This window comes from Hyperolius riggenbachi, chromosome 1 (genome assembly GCF_040937935.1).
Source record: "Hyperolius riggenbachi isolate aHypRig1 chromosome 1, aHypRig1.pri, whole genome shotgun sequence".
Taxonomy (NCBI): domain Eukaryota; kingdom Metazoa; phylum Chordata; class Amphibia; order Anura; family Hyperoliidae; genus Hyperolius; species Hyperolius riggenbachi.
In genome coordinates, this window is record NC_090646.1 from 579,143,773 (window position 1) to 579,171,179 (window position 27,407).

Here is a 27,407-nt window from a genome sequence, read left to right on the forward strand (position 1 = left end):
TTTCACCAGTAAATGCACGTAATGACAGACAGCTTTTCACCAGTAAATGCACATAAGAGACCGCCTTTCACCAGTAAATGCACGTAATAACAGACAGCTTTTCCCCAGTGAATGCACGTAATGAGAGACAGCTTTTCACCAGTAAATGCACATAATGAGAGACAGCTTTTCACCAGTAAATGCACGTAATGAGAGACAGCTTTTCACCAGTAAATGCACGTAATTAGAGACAGCTTTTCACCAGTAAATGAACATAAGAGACAGCTTTGCACCAGTAAATGCACATAATAAGAGACAGCATTTCACCAGTAAATGCACATAATAAGAGACAGCATTTCACCAGTAAATGCACATAATAAGAGACAGCTTTTCACCAGTAAATGCACATAATGGCAAACAGCCAGTGTCCTCAGTATATGTAGCCAGCAGATATATGTGCCCAGTATATGTAGCCAGAGGTATATGTCCCCAGTATATGTAGGCAGGGGTATATGTGCCCAGTATATGTAGCCAGGGTTATATGTTCCCAGTAGATGTAGTCAGGGTTATATGTGCCCAGTAGATGTAGCCAGAGGTATATGTGCCCAGTAGATGTAGCCAGAGGTATATGTGCCCAGTAGATGTATCCAGGGTTATATGTGCCCAGTAGATGTAGCCAGAGGTATATGTGCCCAGTAGATGTAGCCAGAGGTATATGTGCCCAGTAGATGTAGCCAGGGTTATATGTGCCCAGTAGATGTAGCCAGGGTTATATGTGCCCAGTAGATGTAGCCAGGGTTATATGTGCCCAGTAGATGTAGCCAGGGTTATATGTGCCCAGTAGATGTAGCCAGAGGTATATGTCCCCAGTAGATGTAGCCAGAGGTATATGTGCCCAGTAGATGTAGCCAGAGGTATATGTGCCCAGTAGATGTAGCCAGGGGGTATATGTGCCCAGTAGATGTAGCCAGAGGTATATGTGCCCAGTAGATGTAGCCAGGGGGTATATGTGCCCAGTAGATGTAGCCAGAGGTATATGTGCCCAGTAGATGTAGCCAGGGGGTATATGTGCCCAGTAGATGTAGCCAGGGGGTATATGTGCCCAGTAGATGTAGCCAGATGTATATGTGCCCAGTAGATGTAACCAGGGTTATATGTGCCCAGTAGATGTAGCCAGATGTATATGTGCCCAGTAGATGTAGCCAGATGTATATGTGCCCAGTAGATGTAGCCAGGGTTATATTTGCCCAGTAGATGTAGCCAGATGTATATGTGCCCAGTAGATGTAGCCAGATGTATATGTGCCCAGTAGATGTAGCCAGAGGTATATATGTGCCCAGTAGATGTAGCCAGAGGTATATGTCCCCAGTAGATGTAGCCAGGGGTATATGTGCCCAGTAGATGTAGCCAGGGTTATATGTGCCCAGTAGATGTAGCCAGGGTTATATGTGCCCAGTAGATGTAGCCAGAGGTATATGTCCCCAGTAGATGTAGCCAGAGGTATATGTGCCCAGTAGATGTAGCCAGGGGGTATATGTGCCCAGTAGATGTAGCCAGAGGTATATGTGCCCAGTAGATGTAGCCAGGGGGTATATGTGCCCAGTAGATGTAGCCAGGGGGTATATGTGCCCAGTAGATGTAGCCAGATGTATATGTGCCCAGTAGATGTAGCCAGGGTTATATGTGCCCAGTAGATGTAGCCAGATGTATATGTGCCCAGTAGATGTAGCCAGATGTATATGTGCCCAGTAGATGTAGCCAGAGGTATATATGTACCCAGTAGATGTAGCCAGAGGTATATGTCCCCAGTAGATGTAGCCAGGGTTATATGTGCCCAGTAGATGTAGCCAGATGTATATGTGCCCAGTAGATGTAGCCAGATGTATATGTGCCCAGTAGATGTAGCCAGATGTATATGTGCCCAGTAGATGTAGCCAGGGTTATATGTGCCCAGTAGATATAGCCAGAGGTATATGTCCCCAGTAGATGTAGCCAGAGGTATATGTGCCCAGTAGATGTAGCCAGGGTTATATGTGCCCAGTAGATGTAGCCAGATGTATATGTGCCCAGTAGATGTAGCCAGATGTATATGTGCCCAGTAGATGTAGCCAGATGTATATGTGCCCAGTAGATGTAGCCAGGGTTATATGTGCCCAGTAGATATAGCCAGAGGTATATGTCCCCAGTAGATGTAGCCAGAGGTATATATGTGCCCAGTAGATGTAGCCAGATGTATATGTGCCCAGTAGATGTAGCCAGAGGTATATGTGCCCAGTAGATGTAGCCAGGGGGTATATGTGCCCAGAAGATGTAGCCAGATGTATATGTGCCCAGTAGATGTAGCCAGAGGTATATGTGCCCAGTAGATGTAGGCAGGGGGTATATGTGCCCAGTAGATGTAGCCAGATGTATATGTGCCCAGTAGATGTAGCCAGATGTATATGTGCCCAGTAGATGTAGCCAGGGTTATATGTGCCCAGTAGATGTAGCCAGATGTATATGTGCCCAGTAGATGTAGCCAGATGTATATGTGCCCAGTAGATGTAGCCAGAGGTATATATGTGCCCAGTAGATGTAGCCATAGGTATATGTCCCCAGTAGATGTAGCGCAGTGGCAGGCGGCAGTGAGCGGAACTTACCTGCGTCTTCTCTCGTCGCCGGCGCGGGATGATCTGCCGCTACTCTGGTCTGGTCCAGACCAGAGCAGCAGAACTTCCGGCGCAGGAGCGAGACGGAAGGTAAGTCCCGCCCGCTGCCAAGCGCCACTCCGCATTTAGGAGGGGGACAGTCAGCGAGGGAGGGAGAGCACTAAGGTGAGAGAAGGGGGGGGGGAGATTGCCCCCCTTCTCCACCGCTGCCCACAGCTCTTCCTCCACTGCGCCGCTGTCCTCCTGAAACAGGGCGGGCGGCCAATCGGCCGCCCTTTTACGGACGCTGCTGAATTCCTTACGGAATTCACGGGCAGCTTAATTTGTATAAAAAATTACGGGCTGCCCGTAAATTTACAGGGCGGTTGGCAACACTGCTCGGGTAGCTACATGAAACAAAACAAAAAAATTACAAAAAAAGTGTAATGCAGCCTCATTGGCGAAAAAATTGAACTGCCAAGGACGTTAATCAGCCATTAAAATCGCTAGATTTATGGGCATCTCAAGATGTTCCTTTTAGCGCTAAGAACACTTTTGTAAGCGCCAACTGGTAATGAGTGTTGGGGGAATGCATTGTCTTGGCCAGATAAAGCCTGTAAAATAACACTAGCCAGTTTCAGAAAGTGCTAGATCAGGTAATCAGCACATGCTGTTAGTTGCATGCAGTACACAGTGAGTGAAAATAGCTATTATTGAACTGTATCACAATGTGTTGAAGAGGTTTTCTTGTTGCCTTTTCTTCCCTTTTGTTAATGATTTATTGTTAGTATACATATGATTTCATTGAATTATTAAGCTGTGTGTTGAGTGATGTTTATATTTTCTAGGTGTAGTGGTACTGGATTTTTTTCACATGAACATGTAATTTATTTGTTATTTGTCACTCCATGTGCAGTTTATTAGAAGCAGAGTGAGACAAGTGTGCAGACAGGAGCTGCGCAGCAAAGCCTTGTACTCACGCTAAACTGTTTTCATTCAAGTCGGCTGCCTCTGCGTAGAATATAGCATGTGCGCAATGGCCGCTGACTTCCCTCGGGGGCTTAGCGAGCGATCCGCTTGGAGGATCAACCTAGCTGGGTGAAGGCATTGTTGTCTCCACTCACCCTGGCCACTCTTTGCCACTCTGTCATGCAGGGCCGGATTTACCATAAGGCACTGTAGGCACGTGCCTACAGGCGCCTGATAATGGAGGGGCGGCTCCTTCTCTTCCCCTAGCACCTCCCACCTTCCCTATGCTGAGTCCCAAGCAGAGCGTAAATGAGAAGTTACTCACCCAGCTCTCGGCAGTCCACTGACAAGATCTCCTTTCAGTCGGGGGCACCACTAGCTACTTAATACTGAGGGTACCTCTCGCTACCTAATGCTAAGGGACACCTGTAGCAATGACGGGTAAGGGAGAAGTGACAGCTGGGCCAGCCAGCACACTTGGGTTGCAGTTCAGCGGGGGTTGTTGGGTTCCTGGAGGGTGACGTTTAGGGTGCCCGAACTTATATGCCTATAGACTCCTGTGATGTAAATCCGGGCCTGCTGTCATGCAACATTCTGTTGGATATCCTCCCTCCTTTATAGCAACAGATCGCATCAGTAGCCTGGAGACTGGCAACATGTCTGTTCTGCCTTGGTCCTGCACTGTTGCCCGGGGACAAAAGCCCTCGTACTCATACCTCACAACTTCTGAAATAGAAGAGAGGGGCACTTAAGCCACCCCCTAATCACGCCCCGGCACACCCCTAGTCAAGCATACCATAAAGATTTCATGAAAAAAATATGTTGTTTTCTAATTTAATCCACACCGGTCCTTTTTATCCTGGTTCATTTTCCTTCATATTAACACTTAAAAATAAGAAATATATTAATTTAAAAGATGAGAATAACATTTAGAGTTAATTAAACACATTTTCAGTAGAAAAATACATATATTCACATAAATCTGTACATCAGTCCTGAAAGAGGAACACATGAGGAAGAAAGAGGGACCCCCCGTTGGGTTGGGTTCCCAAAGAGGGACTGTCCCTCCAAAAGAGGGACAGTTGGGAGTGGAGAGTTGGGAGCTATGCATACATGTGCACAAGGCTTCACACAGTATGGCTTGTGTCTGTATGTACCAGTCCTAGATGGTCAGCCTATACAGTATATAGGTAATTATGATTTTTGTGTATGCAGCCTGCCACAATCCCCCTACTGGCAGGACTGCTCAATGCTTCCCGATCCACTTCAGCACACAGACAATCTAATCTCGTGGATGCAATTGATGCGTTGAAACTGCTGGAATTTGGCAAACAGACTGGCCAGGAGGGAACATGCGAGTGACACAAACATTTTACTACACAATATTTCAGGTATCTGCCACCACATCTGTATAAGGACAGAGGAACCTGCTCTGACGATTCTAAACCTGCAAATAAAATTGTTAACACACCCTAGTCTGACTGAAAGAATACAATACTTCAGGTAGCGAATCTTCGGTAAGGCTAGGATTCTTTCGGCGATGCTCAAATCAGGTATGTAGCTGTAAAAATGACCTTAAGTTCTTTTATTATGAATGCAATATAAATAATATATACAGAAAAATATTATAAGTAACAATTAGGGAGACGGTAGCCACAGTATAAAATAAAAGGGAAAAAAAAACAAAGAAAATGAATACTTGAATAAGATTTGGAAGAAATCTGTGTGTTGTGGAAATCCAAGCAAAATGGAAAGTTCCTTTGTTTCAGAATTCAGGCAAAAGGGAAGCCAGCCTCACGGTTCTCTCGCTGGCTCTAGACTTATGTGATGTTACAAAAAGGGGGAACTCTAGCTTAAAATGCTGTGTTTCTTTTATACATAACTGCTCTGATGGGCGGACTCAGGCTCTGCCCCTGCTGCTGAAGGCTAGGCGTTTCCTTACATTTGGGAGGAAACTTCAATCCCAAAAATAGGACTTTTCTATATATCAGGCCACATTCATTGCACACAAATAATAATAGCAAATTCTCAACCCCCTAAAATATGGAGCACATTAATACCAGACATGAATAGCGTGTGACAGTTCCTTCCTGAGAAGTTTAAAGAGAACCAGAGACGAAGCACCCGCATGTAATACCATACATATCAATGGAAACATGACAATAAACACCTACTCTGCTCTTTGTTTCATTCTTCTCTGCTAAATCTGCCAGTTATCAGCTCTGATAAGAATCCCTGACTGAGCATTCAGTCTAGCTTTGCCCTGGAATGTTATAGCTGAATCAGTCTTCTGTGATGTCTTTTCAAGTCACAGTGCCAGTTGCGTTGCCTTTCCTGTAAAAGCAGGAACACAGTGGAGGTAAAAAGTTGCATTGCATGTTATGCGTGTGTTGTTTACAGTGAAGTGTACTGTATGTAGAAAATATGCTTCACTGCTACTGTTAACACTTGTGTTAAGCTGTATTTACTGTGTGCTCCACTTTGGGATACCTGAGTCCGGATAGCATTGCATCGGATGTGCTCTGGTCCACAGCACGTCACCACAAGTCGCTAAAGAACCACGCGGGAATGTAGATTTGTCTGAGCATCGAGAATGTGGTAAAAATGTCACTTCCAACACATAGCTCCAATTCTCTACTGGCCGGCCCAGTCTTTTCCTCCATGAGTGGCCCAGCCGTGTGCCTGTCCCCATTGGTGGGAGTACTGCGATTGTGAAGTACTACTGCGCAAACCCAGAAGGCTCTCATCGGAGTGGGGGTGTGCGCATGTGGCCAGGACACGCATGCACAGTACCTGCCGAATGGAGAAAGATACCGGACTGGTCAGCGGAAGGTCAGAGCATCCCCAGGAGTAAGTCAAAGGAGCTCACGACCTAAAGAGGGCTGAAGGAAGCCCCAGGTCATTATAAATGTTTTTGGTCTCTAAAGGAATACACATTCTTTTAAAGAGACACTGAAGCGAAAAAAAATTATGATATAATGATTTGTATGTGTAGTACAGCTAAAAAATAAAACATTAGGAGCAGAGACATAGGTCTAATATTGTTTCCAGTACAAGAAGAGTTAAGAAACTCCAGTTGTTATCTATGCAAAAGAGCCATTGAGTTCCACAACTTTCAAAGTTGCAGAGAGCTCTGTCTTATGAAGCTTATTATCTCAACTGTCAGTCATTGTATTTTCTTTTTCTCTGCAGAGGACAGGTCAAACGTTCACTGGCCTGCTCTGTAAAATCATTTAGAATGCTGAGTAGTGTGTAAACTGCAAATATTAGAGAATTATGCAATGTTATAAAAACGCTGTATAACTGAAAATAAAAATATGAGAATATTTTCTTTGCTACTAATGTTCGAATAATTATCCGTACTACACAACCAATTCATTATATCATTTTTTTTTTAGCTTCAGTGTCTCTTTAAGCTTAATCACTCTGAAAAGGGGTACATGCAGCAAGATTTTGATTTTCTTTAAAGCGAAATGCTGCTATGGGAAAAACTCTCATAGTGTGACACTGCACTTTCCCTTTACCTATCAATGGCGACCAGCAAACGCAGCCCTATCACCCCTAGTGTGAACCAGCCCTTACCCTTCTCATCCTAGATTTAAGGGGTTGAAGAGTCTTGCTCTACTTCTAATCTCTTTCTATCCTTCTGGAAGGTATCTTTTTGTTGAGAGGTGCCAGCAAGCTGGTGTGTGGGAATACCAGCACATCTATATATTTTTTTGCTCAGGTTACTTGCTTGCGAGATATTTATTGTACGGTGTGCCACAGGAGATAATAATGACAATGTTCTGCTTTAGAAGCCTGGTAGGATAACATGGGAATTGAGGTGTATTTTTAGCTCAGGTAAAATATGGATGTGGAATGTTCCCAGAATAGGTTAAGTGAAATATCCGTTGAATGTCAAAGTCCCGTTGAAAAAGAGATTCACAGTGGAAGTTTAAGAGGAAAAAGACCTTTGCAGAGCGGTGCGCTGATGATAGTATCTCCCGCTGGTTGAGCGTGTTTGATGTGAGATAGAAATAGCCGTGGCGAGCTGTGTGGCCCGCGTGCTCTTTCATGCCTGTGACATCTGCTGCAGAGTCTTGTAGCTGGATTTATTTTCAAAAGGCACAACCGGCACAGGAAAGTGTATAACAGCTTCCTGCAGAAGCACCTAGGATAGCAGAGGCGCTGTGTGCCGGGGATGAGAGGCCAACTGGAATAAACCTGTCAAGCAATTCATGGATGCTATGTCTGGGCACAATCATTGTCGTTATGAAAAAAATACTTCAGTGAAATAGTAAAAAAAAATCCTTTTAGATAAAAAAAAAAGATGAGTTTGTTTTTGAAATCACAGAAGTGCTACGATTTCACCGACATTCCCAGAACGATTGCGATTTGGCTACTGCAGCCGCTGATGCAACGCTGCTAGCAGCAATCGCAGCACTACGAGTGGAATCACCCCCGTAGGGTTCCACTGTTGCAGTGCTTTGCTGATCCCCAGCGATACACAAGCATTGCAGAATTGCAGAGTGGGTACCAGGCCTGATTTACAATCACTAAACACTGGGGCACATGAGAAGCAGGGGCCCCACTCTCTGCCACTACCCGGGACCCCCACTCCACATGCAACACCAAAAAGGCAGCGCAGGTGGACCCCAGTGCTCCCACCACCAAGGGATTTACCTGCAGCTGCCACAGAATCAAAATGCAAAACACAAGAAGCAAATGCTCACTCCAAGACAGCTACTCACCATTTACATTGGTCTGCAGACAGCCTGTCAGCCAACAAAAGATGCAAACACTTGCCCCTGCTGGTCACATAATCTGCGACTGTGTGAGACTGAGCTCTCTCTCTCTCCTGTCCATGGCCGTCAGTTTCAGCTCTTGCTAGATTTGGTACTGCAGACACAGGTGCATGTATTTGCATCTTTTTATTGGCTGACAGGGTGTCTGTGGACAAAATTAACCACTTGAGCCTATCTGGACAAGTATGTTCATCCAGATAGGCTGTTCTGCTGTGGCTGCCTAAGGCGCCTGCATGCGCTCCCGCCGCCTGCCGTTAGCCCACAGATCAATGAATGGGAATATAATTCCCATTCATCGATCTAAGTCCCCCGCAGAGAAACCGACGTGATGCCGAGATGCCTTTCTACATAAAAAAAGTTTCCCTTCTACTTTCTAGTTCCTGGAAGCGAGATCGATCGCTTCCAGGACTTTTTGACTGTGGCTATCTTATGGCCAAATAGTAAAACTACACCCACATCCATTTTTTATGAAATCAATACATTATTTTACATTTAAAATTAGCTGTTTCCCTCCCACACCAAAAATTACCCAAATAAAATTTTTAATTAAAAAAATTACAAGTTAAAAAAAAACACAAAATAAAAATTTACCTAAGGGTCTGAACTTTTTAAATATGCATGTTAAAGGAGTGGACGCAAATTTAAAAAATGCACCATTATTTCCAAATAAAATACCGGCGCCATGAATTGTGATAGGGACATACCGTATATTCCGGCGTATAAGGCGACTGGGCATATAAGACGACCCCCCAACTTTGCCAGTTAAAATACAGAGTTTGAAGTATACTCGCCGTATAAGACTACCCCTTTTACACCCTGTAAACACCCTCTGCACTTAATATGATACATCCCTGTAAACATCCTCGGCACTTCAAAATAACATATACTGGCAAAGCTGTCATCCCTCCACATTAGCTATTACACATACCGGTGCTGAAGCCATTGGTAAAAGAAAAATCAGTTTACAGTCTGTTTCCTGCACAAGCATTAGCATTATGCTAGCAGCCGCTCGCGTGAGAAGCAGAGCAGCTTACTGATTTTGTGTCACATGACTGGTGCACTTCAACGCAATTACTGCTGATTGGTGCGCTGCAGCGCAATTACGCTAAGTGAGTGCCTCCTCCAGCAACCTACATTGTGAATGCATTCGTCACCAGCGTGCGCGTCATCGGTCATGTGATCCCCGAACCAGGAAGCTGCTGTGTTACCCGTGCGAGCGGCTGCTAGCTTGATGTTAATGGAGCAGGAAGCTTTGGCTTAAGGATTTTTCATTCGCAACCTCCCCCCGCTGCTGCAGCAATAGGAAGGCAATCGGTATGTCAATTCCGTATTCCAGCATCCATCAGTTTGGAGTGACACCCGGCGTATAAGACGACCCCCAACTTTTCAGAAGATTTTAAGGGGTTAAAAAGTCGTCTAATACGCCGGAATATACGCTAATTTAAATGGTGTAATAAGCGGGACAAATGTGCAAATAAAATACATGAGTTTTAATTACAGTACCATGTATTAATGTAAAACTATAATGGCCAAAAACTGAGAAATAATATTTTTTTCCATTTCTTTCTTAATCTTCCTGTTAAAATGAATTTCGAATAAAATAATTCTTAGTAAAATGTACCACCCAAAAAAAGCCTAAATGGTGGTGGAAAAAACAAGTTATGGGGCCATATGCAATTAACTTTTTCTCCTGAGTTATCTCCTAGGAGATCATTTTCATCTTCTCTTTAAATTAACTTTTCAGCATTTTTTACAATTGAAAAAGTACCCAAAAATTGGTGAAAAACAACTATCAAAAGTATTTTGAGTATTTTCTTGATTGCTGGTGGCTAAACAGGCATTTTATAACAAGGTGTAAAAATATCACCTAGGAGAAAACTCGGGAGAAAAAGTAAATTGCATATGGGCCATAGTGTGGTAAGTAGTACTAAAGTTATTGGTGAATGCATGGGAGGTGAAAGTTGCTCGGATGCATAAAGTTAACAACACTTTAGGCTGAAGTGGTTAAATGGCAAGTTGCTGCCTTGGATTGAGCATTGGCTTTTTGTGTTTTGCATTTGGGTACCAGGCCTGACACAGTTGCAGGGAATACCCATACCACAACATCTTATTCCTAGTCTGGAGTTGATGCCTAGTATCGTCTTTCTCCTCGGGCGGAAAGACAGAGTCTGGTTTCTAAACTGCAAATATAACAGAATGATGCAATGAATTTTTTTTTTTTTTTTTAAAAAGCTATATAACTGAAAATAAAGATATGAGACTTTTCTTTGCTACTAATGTTCTATTTGTTATCCGTACTACACATACAATTCATTATATTTTTTTTCTTGCTTCAGGTTTGCCTTAATGGGCACTTTTAGACTATGGTATGGATTGTGGGCGAAAGATAGTGGTGTGACTGTGTATTCTGCAAAGCACTGCTGAAGATGTCAGAGCTATATACAGTAAATGCACAATAAGAATAATGGTAATAATTCAGATAAAGGTACAAGTGATGGGAAAGACTAATCATTTCTTAGGATTAGGATTTAATTGTGGATATCTCCATAATATATATAAAGAACTTCACTTTAATATAATGATAGTTCAATAATATAGCATCAACTAAGTATGCAGTGCTTTACAAGAGTACATAGATCTATTCACACCATATCCACAATCGAATGTCTCCACTGCAATTATCCACAGCACAGACAAACTGCTCAGATTGCAATATAATAATACTAATGCCACAATTCACATAACGGAGAAGAAATACAAGTGAAGCATAGAAATCCCTTCCCTCTCTATAAGTGCAAATGGAAATCAATAGAGGAGAAATTGCTTACTTAAGAAATCTGCCCGTGACTGTTAGCCTAAGCTAATGCTAATTAATGTCCCTAGCATCACTAATGAGCACCACTAAATGAAATGTGCATGTGATAGGGAAAATGACTCCTTAAGTATACACAGGATCATATATCAGGAGTCAACAACCACTGCCTAATTTTACTAACACCTAATTAAAAGTTCACTTTTTGTTTGTTTGTTTGTTTTAGAAAAATCCCTTCCTCCCATTTCTTTGCGTTATCAGAATAATAGTTTAAAATGCTCCTAAATACCTGAATTTTGTTGATCAATGCTGCCAATTCCTGCACTAAACTAAGGGAGGGGGACCACTAGGCACCAGGGATCTGAACAGTAGCAAGAATAAGTATGTGAACCCTTTGGAATTCTTTAGATTTCTGCACAAATTGGTCATAAAATGTGATCTGATCTTCATCCAAGTCACAACAATAGACAATCACAGTCTGCTTAAACTAATACCACACAAATAATTAAATGTTTCCATGTTTTTATTGAACACGCCATGTAAACATTCACAGTGCAGGTGGAAAAAGTATGTAAACCTTTGGATTTAATAACGGGTTGAACCTCCTTTGGCAGCAATAACTTCAATCAAACGTTTCCTGTAGTTGGAGATCAGACGGGAACAACGGTCAGGAGTAATTCTTGACCATACCTCTTTACAGAACTGTTTCAGTTCAGCAATATTCTTGGGATGCCTGGTGTAAATCGCTTTCTTGAGGTCATGCCACAGCATCTCAGATGAGATCAGGACTCTGACTGGGCAACTCCAGAAGGCGTATTTTATTCTGTTTAAGCCATTCTGTTGTTGATTTACTTATATGCTTTGGGTCGTTGTCCTGTTGCAACACCCATCTTCTGCTGAGCTTTAGCTGGTGGACAGATGGTCTTAAAGAAACCGTGACCAAGAATTAAACTTCATCCCAATCAGTAGCTGATACACCCTTTCCCATGAGAAATCTAATCCTTTTCACAAACGGATCATCAGGGGGCTCTGTATGGCTGATATTGTGGTGAAACCCCTCCCACAAGAAACTCTGAGGACCATGGTCCAGGCAGTTTCCTGTCTGTGAACCTTGTTGCATTGTGGGAAATAGCTGTTACAGCTGTTTCAAACTGCCAAAAAAAGCAAGCAGCAGCTACATCACCTGCCAGCAGTAAAAATGTCACCATGTGATAAAAGTCAGAATGTAAATCAGGGATTTAAAAAGATTTTACAATGGGCAAACACTGACTAAATCATTTATCCATAATTATTGTAAAAATGAAGCACTTTTGTATTACATTATTTTCACTGGAGCATCCTCTGTTTCCCTTCTGTTCTGAACTCCAGTCTCGCCTACTGCACATGTGCGGCCCCCTTTGTGGGTCCTTCTTGATCGTGCCCAGGAAGCTGGGAGCATTCTGCACATGCACGGCTCATACTTTTGAGAACCGCACAAGCGCTCCTGGTGATGGGAGCGTGATCTAGAAGGGCGCGCGGACAGGAATGCACATGCGCCGTATACATTCCAGTCGCAGATCTTACAGAAATGCCAGTGGGAGGACGGATGGTACACAGAGAACGCCAAGGGACCTGACCTACGGGGGGGCTGGAAGAAGCCCCAGATAAGTTAAAATCCCAGTTCTGAATACTGTTCAGGTGTGCTTTAAATGTCTATGAATTTCAGTTCTGTACAAAACCCTCAGTTTACTCATCACACATACATAGCTACTCCTAATTCAAAGCTAACCTGAGGAGATAACAATTGTTACTGTAGTCCTAAGCTTAAAGAGAAACTCCGACCAAGAACTGAACTTTATCCCAATCAGTAGCTGATACCCCCTTTTACATGAGAAATCTATTCCTTTTCACAAACAGACCATCAGGGGGCGGTGTATGGCTGATATTGTGGTGAAACCCCTCCCATAAAGAAATTCTGAGTACATACTCCTGGCAGTTGCCTGTCTGGGAACCCTGTTGCATTGTGGGAAATGGCTGTTTACAGCTGTTTCCAACTGCCAAAAAAGCAAGCAGCAGCTACATCACTTGCCAGCAGTAAAAATGTCACCATGTGATAAAAGTCAGAATGTAAATCAGGGATTTAAAAGATTTTACCATGGGCAAACACTGACTAAATCATTTATCCATAATTATTGTAAAAATGAAGCACTTTTTTATTACATTATTTTCACTGGAGTTCCTCTTTAAGTTCTCCTGCATAATGTCTTGAGAAAATGTTGGTATTCGTTTTTCCTTCGATGATAGCAATCCGTCCAGACCCTGACGTAGCAATGCAGCCCCAAACCATAATGCCCCCACCACCATACTACCCAGTTGGGATGAGGTTTTGATAATGGTGTGATTTGCCTCTTTTTCTCCACACATAGTGTTGTGTGTTTCTTCCAAACAACTTAACTATGGTTTCATCTGTCCACAGAATATTTTGCCAGTACTGCTGTCGAACATACAGGTGCTTTTTTGCAAACTTTAAACATGCAGAAATGTTTTCTGGTATCCTCCCATGACCATGAACTCCATTCTTGTTTAGTGTTTTTTAGTGTTTTACGTATCGTAGATTCGCTAACATGGATGTTAGGTTATGCCAAAGACTTTTGTAAGTCTTTAGCTAACGCCCTAGCCCCTAGGATTCTTCTTCACCTCATTGAGCATTCTGCGCTGTGCTCTTGCAGTCATCGTTACAGAAAAGCCACTCGTAGGGATAGTAGCAGCAGTGCTTAACTTTCTCCATTTATAGACAATTTGTCTTACCGATGACTGATGAACAGCAAGGCTTTTGGAGATACTTTTATAACCCTTTCCAGCTTTATGCAAGTCACCAATCTTAATTGTGTCCTTCTGATAGCTCTTTTGTGCAAGGCATCATTCACATCAGGTAATGCTTCTTGGGAAAAGCAAACCCAAAACTGGTGTGTTTTTTTTTCTAGGACAGCTGTAACCAACATCTCCAATCTCATCTCATTGATTGAACTCCAGCTGGCTAACACCTCACTCCAATTAGCTCTTGGAGATGTCATTAGTCTAGGCCGGGGTTCACATAATTTCTCCACCTGCACTGTGAATGTTTACATGGTGTGTTCAATAAAAACATGGAAACATTTAATTATTTGTGTGGTATTAGTTTAAGCAGACTGTGATTGTCTATTGTTGTGACTTAGATGAAGATCAGATCACATTTTATGACCAATATGTGCAGAAATCCATATAATTCCAAAGGGTTCACATACTTTTTCTTGCTACTGTATATGGGAGGGAGTAGGGCCATTAGACACTAGGGATCTGTATAGGGGAGGGTGGGGGGGGACTTGTAACCAGGAAATTGTATAGGGGGTGTAGGGGGCCTTTAGACACCGGGGAACTGTATAAGGGAGAGAGACCACTAGACATCAGGGCCAGGAAATTGTATAGGGGATGTAGGGGACCATTAGACACCAGGGAACTGTATAAGGGAGAGAGGTCACTAGGCATAAGGGCACTGTATAAGGGAGGGAAGAGGCCACTAGACACCAGGGCACTGTATTGGGGAGGGAGAGGGCACTAGAATCCAGGGACCTGTATAGGGGAGGGAGAGGACCATTAGGCCTAATCTGGCTCACAGTGCCATCAAATTTGGCCCACAAGTGCTTTCTTCACTTTGCATTATATTTGGCCGACGAGCACCTGAGCACTAAGCCTATATGAATAATTGCTGAAATTATGAAGCCACATGGTGAAGGGAGGGGGCCCACTAGACACCAAGGAACTGTTTTGCGGAGGGAGGGGGGGCACTAGACACCAGGAAACTGTATAGGGGAGGAAGGGGGGGTGGGCACTAGACACCTAGAAACTGTATAGGGGAGGGAGGTGAACCACTAGACACCAGGGAACTGTATAGGACAGGGGGCCACTAGACACCAGTAAACTGTATAAGGGAGGAAGGGGGGCACTAGACACCAGGGAACTGTATGGGGGAGGGAGTGGGGCCACTAGACACCAGGGAAGTGTATAGTAGAAGGGAGTGGGGTCACTAGACACCAGGGATCTGTATAGGGGAGGGAGGGGGGAGACTAGTAACCAAGAAATTGAATAGGGGATGTAGGGGGCCGACACCAGGGAACTGTGTAAGGGAGAGAGGGGACCACTGGACACCAGGGAACTGTATAAGAGAAGGAGGTGGCCACAATCCCCTCGACTTGGTCGCAGGTTTCAATTTCTGCCCACTATATATTTAAGACACCCCATGCATTAGAGCAGGGGTCCCCAACCTTTTCGGACCCGAGGACCGCTTGGATGCAAGACATTTTCTCCAAGGCCCGGCAGACCGGGATGGGGAGAAATCAAGCACGCTGCTCGACGCCCCATCCGCCTCCCACCCCCACCCTGCCGCATAGCAACACAGCGCATAATCAGCTACTCGACTGAGATGTGTGTGCAGCCTGGCCCAGAGAAGTCGCCCAAGGGGATCAAATCCTGATCCCAGATGGGTGACTTCAGTTGCTAGTGTGTATGCAGCTTAAAGTGTATCCAAGAGCATAAATCAGAAAGATTTTATACTTGCCTGGGGCTTCCTCCAGCCCCATACATAGGTGCGCATGCACAGAAGAACCCAACTTGCAACCGAGCCAGATTACCGGGGGTTGACTGTGGCTGAACGGAGCCACAGAGGAGGACAGCGAGGGAGGCAGTGGTGCTTATGGGGCTAGAGGAAGCCCCGGGTAAGTATAAAATCTCTGATTCTAAAATATATGGTGCTCAAGTCAAGGCTGCAAGCAATGTGCTTCTGTTATTGTAGAAGTGGGAGCACTGAACTGTAACTGGAGGAGAAAGTACATAGAAGTCAGGTCAGTGGCAGTACAGGGCAGTGGGAAGACACAGACCCCAGCATATAGAATGGGATAAGCAGCGCTGCTAACCAAATCCTGCTGCCAGCTGGGGAAGACACAGGAATAGGAGAGGGGGTTTGTCAGTCAGAACTCTGCACTTTTTCACCTACAGTTCAGAAGCAACCAGAGCAGATGTGTGCATGCTGAGTGATAGGCTGTCACTGAGGCAGCGTGTGCTGTGTGCTGTTTGTCTTCTCTGTGTGCTTCTGAAAGGTAGGTGAAAAATTGTGCAGCTCTAAAGAAATCCCCTCTCGTACTGCCTGTGTCTCCTCTCAGCTCAAGCATTGTAGCTCGTCCCCTTCTATTCCAGTCTTGGAAAGCAAGCTAAAATTACCTCGCTGCTGCAGAGTCAGGACCAGGGCCAGCCCGCTCATGAGGCGGGGTGAAACTTTTGCCTCAGGCGGCAAACTTCTAGGGGCAGCACCCGCCCGTCCGTGGGTGCGGGGTGCCGGCCGCCGAGCCGGAGGGGTAGCGGGTAGGACGGGGGTATTGGGCCTAGCGGTGGGGAGGGGGGTCGGACCCCCCCTCCCTTGCCTGGGTCCCCCGATCTGCGCTCCCCTCCAGCTGTAAATAGCTAGGAAGCAGCCGATAGTAAGAGGCACGGGCGGGGAGGACTCACCTTTTCCGCGTTCCAGCGTGCACTCCACTGACGTCACTTCCTGCAATGCCGTCCATTTACAATACAGTGGGCGGGGGGGCTGCGTCAATTTTTTCTAAATTTGCCTCAGGCGGCAAAAAGTCTAGGGCCAGCCCTGGTCAGGACTGAGGGAATAATGAAAGCTGACTCTTCACTGTGTCCTCCTCCTCCTGGACTAGGCTGCCTCACTCTTCCAGGCTGCTTGAACTAGCCGGGTTTTGTGTGGGCATGCTTCATTGGCTGCCTCTCTCCCTTTCTTTTTGCCAGAGCCTCACTGATTGGCTGGTGGTAGGAAGGGAGGTTGGACAGAGGAAGAGATTTGTATTGGCTCAGCCACCCGGGGACCAGCCTCTGTCTACTGGCTGGAGGTTTCCGGGTAGCAGGATTTATACATTTTATTGTAAGTTACAGCTGCGGCTGCCAGTGATCCGCAGCTGCACTGCAGGGAGGCAGGGGACCGCGGCCCAACACAACATGTCCTGCGGACCGGTATTGGGCCGCTGACCGGTGGTTGGCAGGGCCGGATTTGTACTTTCCAGTGCCCTAGGCCTGCTGTCACCAAGCCCCCCCCAAAAAAAAAATTGCCCAACACTCTGACTAGCGATCATTGGTTTGAATGGGCTCATCTCAGTTGTGCTGCTCTGCCTCCCATTCAACAAATAATTCCTGTAATTTGCGCTCCTGTCCGAATGTGCACAGCAGCTGATAGTGTTCTGGGCATGCATACTTGAGAAATGACGCTGATGTATGACCGGTACTTGAAAAGAATGCATAACACTGTACCGGCCTCGGTTGCTGTGCACATCTGGGCAGGAGCGAGAAATTACAGGGAGCGCGAGTGGCCAGTGCATGCACTGCTTCTTTGTCCTCTGTGCGACTGGCTGCAGTCGGAGCCACAAACAGGTAGCAGGGCAGTGCAATGGAGAAAAGCCCATCCAAAACAGAGAACAGGTAAGTAGCAAACATCCTGTCAAGACCCACTTTGGATGTTCTGTTGTAATTACAGTGGACCTGAACTCAGAACTTCCTCTCTGCTCTAAAAGATACGCAACAACATAACCTTTCAATAAAAACATTTTTGTTACAGCTGATACAAATCCTGCAATAAATCTGCAGTGTGTCTACTTCCTGTTTTTATGGAAGCAGACATATTTTTAACATCCTGTGCTTTCAAATGAGCTTAGCTGTTGTGGCAGTCGGGTGACACAGTGTAGAGATCAAAGTACAACTTGTGACACAGAGGAGGGGGAATTAGACAGGCTCTCTAAATGCATACAGGGTACATATCTCTGTTTTCCTTCTGTCCTGTGCAAGAGTTCAGCTCCACTTTAAAGCATCTGAATGACATTTATTTATATTTTCTGAAAAATCTATGCATCTCTTTTGAATGCTGAATGTACATATGGTGGTGTGCTCTAACATATTGGCAGTATAAGGGAACAAAGTCTGAAGAAGGCTTATTTAAATTGCCTTTAAAACGTTATTTTAGGGTAAATGAGGCATGTAGCATCATGTTTTTTTAATGATGTGGGGACTTAAAATCCCTCTCTCTCTCAGATGGGAAATCCGAGTTTGCTCGGATAGTGCTATTCAGATTTTAAAAAATATCCGAATTGCTATTCAAAGTTCGGATAGTGGAAAAAGTTCAGATTATCTGGGTAGTTTGGATACCCAAATATTGGATGAGCACCACTGCTCAGGTGTATTTAAAATGACAGTTTAGCAATGAATGGGAAGAAAACAGCATTTTTTATCCTGCAGTCTCATAGATGGTAGGAGCTGGAGGACAGAAAATGAGTCAGGAAGAGTTAACTAAGGAAGAGAAGCGACCACTGCTACTAGGAAAAACAAAAAGAAAGACCGTCATAAATTAGGATTAGATAAATTAACAACTGCTGGGGTCAGTGTCAAAGCTGGAAAAGAGGTGAAGAAACTGCAGAGCTCTCTGATGTTTGGGAATGCCTGCATTAAAACTCAGCAGAACTTAGTTCTATCTGCTTTGTAATGTAAATCTCTAGTATTTCTCACATCGATCTGTAAGTCTATCATACAAAGAAAGGAATGGATTATCAGGTGACCGTTATGATTGATCCTGATTGTTTTAACACATCAGGAAGTGAGAGAGAGATGCAGGGATTGGGGAACTCTGGAATTCAGCTATTAGTTCAGAGCAGGGCGCTGGATGGCTGCGCTGCGGGACCAGAAGAGATGATTTACTTTGACATATGATCTCTTCTCTCTCCAAGTCATGCCGCCCTTCTTATCTTATCTAATTTTATCGCCCTAGGCCGTGGCCTTCCTGGCCTTTCCAGAAATCCGGCCCTGGTGGTTGGGGACCCCTGCATTAGAGGATGCCACCTGATACAAGAGACTCATGTCACCTAATGGCAAAAACACTGCTAGATGGAAGAAATATTTCAGATATATGCAGTTTTACTTTCAGCAAAATAATGGGTTCATATAATGATGATAATCATATCAATAGTAATGTAACTGTAATATGTGTCTGCAGCGTTACAGTTATAGCAGTTTATCAGCTGTCAGAGGAATCTTCATCTCCACACAGAAACTTCAATTCGTGACATGAACAACTGTTGTTTTACTCCTTGGTTGCTGCAGGTGTCTCCATAGTTGCAAGACTGTGTTTGGCTTATTCAAATATTCTGGCAGCCCAGATTTCATAGGACTACGTGGAAAACAATATTTATTTTTGGTATCAGATTCAGATGGCACACACTGTGAAAACAGCATGTAGGCTGGCTGGGCATGAGTCCTATAGCAGAGTATAGGCATGCATTCCACATTCATTCCTGACTCTGTTGTGTATGTCAAACATATACCGCCACCTCCGGTGCAATTCTAAGCCTTTTGGTGTGGCTGTTTCTGTTCTCACCATATTGATATATGAACCTCTCTTTACTGCTTATTCGAATACTGGGTAGGAAATAGCAGTTTATCTTACAAATGAATGGAATGTAGAACATGTGGGAGTTGTGGCTGGCATTGGATAGTAAATATTGAGACATTTGATTGCTGTAGGAAAGAACTTAAAATGTTGTGTTATTAATGGAAGTCTAAAGCTGGCCATATACTGGGGCTGTACTCTGCACTGAGTGTAAAACTGCGTCCAATCACTGTGGTCACCAAAGCTTGACCTAGAAGTAGTGGCCTCCTTTGCTTATCTTTGCCGACTCCGCCGACTCCATTCCCTTTCCAACTTCCCCACGTCATTCCATCTGCTTATGCTGGTGAGGTATAGGTGGGTGAGGAACAACATCACAATTTAGGGGTACACAGTTGAAAGTAGTCACTACATGCAGGTCTAGTCCAGGCAACCAAGGGGATAGTCTATTTTGCATAAAGCCGGACACTGAGGGATACTCTTCTATAGTAACACAGATGAGAACACTGGCAACACAGACTGTAAGAACATGGCAGTATATGGGTAAGCGCTTAGTTTAATAAGTTTATTGTCACTACAGGGACACTTTTAAAGCACTGCATAATGGTTATAGTTATTTTGGTTAATTGTGTTTCCCCAAAAAAGTTGAAATTTTTTCAAGTTTTACGAACCTGCAGGAAGTGGTGTGCACCATCATACTCAGAAACTGTGCAAAGTAGCTTGTATCAGGCAGAAATTAGCAGTGCTCTTTATCAGGCTGCACCTGAAATGACTACCAACAGAGGCGTGCAGAGCCCCCTAGAGGCTAAATACACACCTTGTATTCAAAACAGATGAAAACTATGCACTAAACCCTAAACTTGGATTAAAATGGAATGCTTGTGTAGCTTATATAACTATTAAAAGCCCATTCACAATTGTAAATGCAATTTGCGCGGGTGATGTTTACACAATTAACGCGTATAAATCACTGGATATTTTTGCGTTCTATGAGCGATCACGATTAGTGCTTCTATAGCATGCTAATCGCATGCAACCCATTTTGCGATTGTCACTAGTCGAGAATCGCCCGTGATCGGTGGCAATAGCGGCAGTGAGATCACTGCCATATACTTTGTATCACGCTAGCGATTTAAGAAGCGATTCAGCGATTAGCGGTTAACAGTCGCTAATCGCCTTAGTGAAAATAAGCCCTTATAGTGGATGCCCAAAATGCCCTCATTATGTGTGCACAGGACATTCAAAGTTCATAGCTAAACCATAGAGAGTCAAGGGACTGGAAGTAAGAAAACATTTTATTGAACGGGGGCACAAAGTAAAAGCCCAGCAGTAGGGTTAACCCCTTTCCCATGCTATCCAAAATTCAAAACCTATTTCCCTGGAGTTGGCTTATAATGTGTTTGTGTGGAATTTTGAACACAGTAACATTGTATTGATGATGTTCTTGCAGTTACAGCATGCAGATAGCTGATATCCACTGAGTGAAATGATAATCCTGGAAATGTACCAAGGATGCTTAATTAACAGGATGAAGGCTAAAAGCAACAGGAGGAATAGGATTATGCCGTGATTGTCATAATGACTACTTATCAATAATAAGAATGTAGGGTTTGTTTATCAAATAATAAATGTTGGATATTTGCCCAGCATTAACCCTTAGATTGCAACATACTTGCTGTTGGAAAATGCCACCGATACATATTAAACCAGTATGTACGCCAATACATAATGCACCAGTACATAATACACACATAAGGTACATAATACACCGATAGATGATCCACCAGTACATAATGCACCAGTACATAATACACAAATAAGGTACATAATACACCAATTACTCACTTCTGCATCTAGACCCATTGAGTTATACTCCTGTTTGCCTGATGAGGCAGGACCACACCTGCGAAACGTGTTGCACTAAGTGGAGTTCAATAAAATATTTTTGTATTGATATATTGTGACTCAATTGAGTTTTATATTTTTGAGGGAGGTAAGTCCACCTGAACATCCCCCTCTTTTAGACGGTTTATAAATGTTTTTATTCTACTCTGGCGCCTCTGTACACCAAGCGTTGCTGAAATAATACACCAATAGATGATCCACCAGTACATAATGCACCAGTACATAATATACACATAAGGTACATAATACACCGATAGATGATGCATCAGTACATAATACACAAATATGGTACATAACACACCAATAGATGATCCACCAGTACATAATACACCAGTGCATAATATACCTATACATATTGCACCAGTGCATAATACAGCTATCGATAAAGCCTTTCATTTTTACACCTTTCAAAAATTGAATGAAGCATCTGGATTCTTTCTTCTTCTCATGATAAATGTTTTGTAATAGCCACAATATTTTAAAGCAATACAGTAGTTTTGTTATGTCTGTCAAAATAAACTCCTAAAAGCAGATAAGGGTACTTATTAATCAAAACTTGGCTGCTTTGGGTACCTGTTTGGCGTTTAGCTAAACAGATTGCTTTCATTTCTTCCCTTAGCTGATGCAGTTTACTTTTGTGTTTTGGGCATTTCTGTCCTTGTGGGTTGCCTAACCCTTACTGCTTCACTTTCTGTCCTATAACCTTAGATTGTAAAGCTATTTAGCAAGGCCCTCCTCCGTGTGAGCTTTTTTCCACCACCACCATATGGACTCAGTGACTAGTCATCTACATTTATCTCTACATTGTTAAATTGCTATTTTGTGTACCATTGTTGAACGCTCTAATGCCCCTGTGTAAAAGTGTTTAATGCTGTAACGTCCCCCATCTATTGTACAGCACTGCATAATATGCGCAATATGTTAGCGCTTTATAAATAAAGTTTAATAATAATAACTTAACCCCTCTAAACAGAATGACCTTCCTCTTGCCCAACCCTAATCAATAAAACTAGTTTTCCTCTACCCATTTATTTTTATGGCCATAGCCTGCCTTATTGGACATGCTTTATTGTTTCAATTTCAGTCACCAACACCCAACCCTATCCTTTCACTAATAAATCTTTCTGGCACCCCATCTATCCCCTACCACTGTGCTATCTCGGGCACCTAGTTAGCCACAGCACAGCCATTAACGGCAGTGAGCCAAAGCACTGACACCAAAACTACCACCCTGAAGACACCTTAACCATGTTGCAGGGCTAGGGGCCTCTCTACAAATACCTGCTCATTTTTGAGTCAGCTATGGTGGCAGTCTGGTAGGAACCAAAGAGATTAATATGAATATTATACTACAGACGTGTGTGGACTCTAGTGAACATTTTGCAGAAGACAATGGCCCTTTTCTGAAAACGTTTTTTGCCTGAGTTTTCTCCCAGGAGATAATTTTTCATAAAAAAAAAACTTTTCAGCACTTAACAACTAAAAAAATACTAAAAAGTAGGTAGAAAAATAATAATATCACACCAGCGCTGTGGAGTCGGAGTCGAGGAGTCGGAACAATTTTGGGTACCTGAAGAAGAAGTCTGTGGTTTCATAAACTAGGGAGTCGGATGATTTTTGTACCCATTCCATAGCCCTACAAGGGCTGTGGAGTCAGATACATTTTGGGTGCCTGCAGTCAGGGTTGGAGATGGTGGTTTCATAAATTGAGGAGTTGGAGTTGGATGAATTTTGTACCCACTCCACAGCCCTGTATCAAACTTATTTTGAATATTTTCTTGCATGGTGGGAGCTCTTTAAAAGTATTTTATTGGAAAGGTTTGAAAATATCTCATTGGAAAAAAAACTCAGGAGAAAGCTAGTAATATATGGTACAGAAACTGGGTAGTGCAAGTCATCAGTTTTGTAGCTGGTTCTCAGGAAACACAAAGGTTGTGATGGTGTTGACCAAGCACTCTAATGAATATTGGTGAACTCTAGTAGGTGACTTTGAATGCATGTAGATTCTACTCATCTTTTTATATTAAACACAGTGTATACTTTATGGATCAAGTTAAGTAAACCTAATAGAAATATTTAACATTTTTTCTTTTTACAGGTGACTTGTAAAGAGATCTACAATCACTAACAATGGATGAAAGTATGGAAGTGACCACAGAAGGTAACTCCCTGATTAAAGCTGTATACCAGAGCCGATTACGTCTCACAAGGCTTCTTTTGGAAGGAGGAGCTTACATTAATGAGAGTAACGATCGTGGAGAAACCCCGCTAATGATTGCTTGTAAAACGAAGCATGTGGACCCTCAAAGTGTAAGCAAAGTTAAAATGATTAAATATTTACTGGAAAATAATGCAGACCCAAACATCCAAGATAAGTTTGGAAAGACGGCATTGATGCATGCTTGCTTGGAGAATGCTGGCTCTGAGGTGGTCTCTCTTCTTCTGGAAAGTGGTGCTGATCCAAGTCTTCAAGACCACACTGGATTCTCAGCTTTAGTGTATGCAGTCAACTCTGGTGATAAAGAAACACTGAGAATCCTGCTTAACGCTTGCAAAGCAAAAGGTAAAGAAGTTATCATCATTACCACTGATAAATCTCCATCAGGAAGACAAACTACAAGACAGTATCTAAATGTCCCACCTTCTCCAGGGGTTGATGGACACAGTTCTCCAAGTCCATGTACATCACCATCTGAAATTGAACTTAAAACCTCACCTACACCTATCTCAAGTGCTTTTGAAGCAGAAAAGGAGTTATTTAACTTTAAGGAGGCAGACACAAGTATTGAATTTAAAGGTTCCTCAGAACCAGGCTCTCCAACCAAGAAACCTCATATAATGCACATTGGAGCTAAGTTACCACTTCTTCAGAGGTTACATTCTGAGCCCTGGCTTAAAATCCCACCATCTCTTCTGCATCAGCATAAAGTAGCCTCGTTGCAGGAGGAGCTGCAGGATATCTCCCCTGAAGAAGAACTGTCTATAAAAATGAATGGCTTAGTATATTCCAAGCGTTACTTAACTCGGCATCAGAGCATTGATGTGAAAGACCCTGCTCATCTTTTAAAAACTTTTGACTCTTCTGGACCCAGGAAACTTTCATATGATGAAATCCATTCCCAGTCATTGTACACAGAAGGGGCACCAAATAAATCAGAAATCCCAGTGGACCAGGACCCCGATTCAGCAAATGCAATTTCAGTTTCAAGCTTGAGGAGCATAGTTCAAAGACGAAATTTAGGAGCCAATCATTACAGCTCTGATTCCCAGCTCACCAGGTGCCATGGCCCAACTGTAGCAGAGGACAGCAAAGCCCTCTTGGAGAAGAAGAAGATGTTCTCGCCTCCTTCTCTGCTGTCTGGTTCCAGAGAGTCTCTTGAAAGTGTCTCTATTACACCTTTAAGCAGACGAAATCATGCTATTCTTGAGAGGCGTGGATCTGGAGCTCTGCTCCTGGATCATATTAGTCAAACCAGACCTGGCTTCCTTCCCCCACTAAACATTAACCCCCATCCTCCAATCCCAGACATAAGTGGCCATGGCAAAATATCCAATATTACTCTCACAGGGACAAAACCGTTTGTGCCCTCAGCTCCTCTCTTTCCGAAAGAGTCGAAGAGCAAAAAAATGCTGCTCCGGAGGCATTCGATGCACACAGAACAGATTAAACAACTTGTTAACTTTGAAGAGATTCTTGGCTGAGGCAGCATTTCAAAGCTTACATCTTGAAAGTGTTTCCCAGGCTTTCTCTCCGGATAGCACCTGCTGCACACAATGCTTCAGACCTTTTCTGTAAAGAAAACAGATCTGTTCAGCTTATGCTGGATAAATTATTCAAGCGGTAAAATGCTTGCTAGTTAGCAGTAATCACAGTTTTCTCTACAATATAAATAAATTGCTGCCCTACATTTGCCGTTTCCAGCAGAACATGAGACGCGATGGATAGGAGGGGGCTGAGCAGTCACAGATGACTCTAGCTTACAGGAGTAAACGAGAAGGAAACAGAGGCTGGCACTACAGCTACATGTGTGGACTGAACCATCTAGAGTTTTGTGTCATTCCAGTTTTTTTTGTTAATGGTGATCCTTCGCTCCTCACATTTTATTTTTGGCAGCACCAGAAACACTTGAATGTATTTGTTGTGTCTTAACTCTGCCTTTTCATCAAGTGCATTCAACATTTTACTTCAGAATGTGACGCTTGGTCTATTTTACACATGGTTACGTACCCAAGTGATTGCTCTACAAGACAACCCATGGGCCCGTTGGCACAAACAACGCATTGAATTATTTATTTACTTCTATTTATTGAACAAAAACCAGTAAGCTGATGTGACGTTTCATACGTGGGGCCACACACCAGACTAGAGTGTTGGTATATTCAAGAAGCAGTACACCAGTTTACAAGCCGTGGTGGAAGACTGTATGTTTGAACATGGCCTAATGAAATGATTGCGAGGCATTCAATACTACTATCTATAGTAATAACTTTATTTATTTTTGGACAAAACAGTGAGATTGTGGCTGGCTGATCAGTCCTGAGTGGTGTGTACAATAAAGAAAACCATTGTGATTTAAAAACACACTGAAGAGGAGGATGGGGTTTAATAAGCACAACAGATGTGCTGTGCCTTGGTTTTTATTATGTAATGGGTTTTAAAAAAAAAGTGATGACATGGACAACATAGAAAACAATTGGCCTCTAGTGCTAACCCCGGGCCTTTAGCTGGGAAGTAGAGAAGGTCACAATGCAAATTTTTGCTGCTTGTTTGATCTACATGCTATCACATTTCAGTAATATAATTAAAAAGCGCTGTGAATAAAACTGCAGTCCTAAGGAGCTACATGAACAATTGCCAATTAACATGGGGTTTTTGCTACGTTTGCCATGACGGAATTTAAACCAAAGAGGACTGATCTTTTGGATGGATCTGAAGGAACGACCAAATATATATAGTAATGCTGTCATTTCTAGTTAGCTTAATCAACCTTGTGGAGAAAAATATTGATGTTTGCTAGAAGTGATAAAATGTTAATTTTTTTCTTTCTTTTGATTGTTGGAACTATCAAGGTGCAATAGTATTTGCATATTATAAGTTATTTTTTCTTTTTTGATTTTTTGTTACGTATTTTCTTTTTAGTATAACTGCAGTGAGTTACATAAATCTGCCAAACTACACACAATAATCAACAACGTAACTGTCATGTTGTCAGCAATTCTGCTCCCTTCCCTATGCAGACACTTGGACTTGTTTCTTCATTTAACCCCTTAGTAACTTCAAAAGAGTTATCTTGTTTCAGATGTGTACTTCTTTTGACCTCATTCGGCACCTCATTGCGCTGTAAATTCTAGGAATGCTTTGATCTCTCTCTACTTAGCAGAAAATATAGAAACTGAAAGTCCTCTGTTATTGTCTCACACTGCCCCCTAGTGACAAGTGGACATAAATACACATCATAACAGTACTAATTAGAAACAGGGAAATGTAACAAATAAGAAAGGAAAAAAATGTGCTAAAATAAATTGTGCTGGAGCACTTGCACGCCTCCAAATAAATTGTGTACTAAAGGGTTAAAGGTGCCCATCAATGATACAATCTTGGTTGTATAATCTTACCAAATCTGCCTAGTAGAAGGTTAAACTTATTGGATATAGTTTAGGTAGTCCCTCATAATACATGAAAGTAGTAAGATTGTACAATCAAGACTGTACAATTTATGATGATCATTGTAACTACCGGAGAAACACGCCCATGCATTACTTCCTGTTTAGCGTACTTATAGTATGCTAATAGTAAATAATGCGTGAGGACTAGAGGTGGGCGAACAGTTTGGCTGTGTTAGCCGAACTGTTCGGGCTGCCCAATCTGTCATTTATCTATGCCTCTTACT

The 27,407-nt window shown here is 43.1% G+C and overlaps 1 protein-coding gene across 1 annotated transcript in view; it reads left to right on the plus strand.

Annotated features, from left to right (window-relative positions):
* ANKRD34B (ankyrin repeat domain 34B) overlaps positions 1-27,195 on the plus strand; it is a 69,150-nt gene extending 41,955 nt beyond the window's left edge. The window contains exon 2 of the mRNA XM_068248025.1: positions 23,615-27,195. Coding sequence (XP_068104126.1) covers positions 23,647-25,218 — 1,572 coding nt within the window. The 5' untranslated portion in view covers positions 23,615-23,646 and the 3' untranslated portion in view covers positions 25,219-27,195. The remainder of the gene's footprint in view (positions 1-23,614) is intronic.
* The last annotated feature ends 212 nt before the right edge of the window (positions 27,196-27,407 follow it).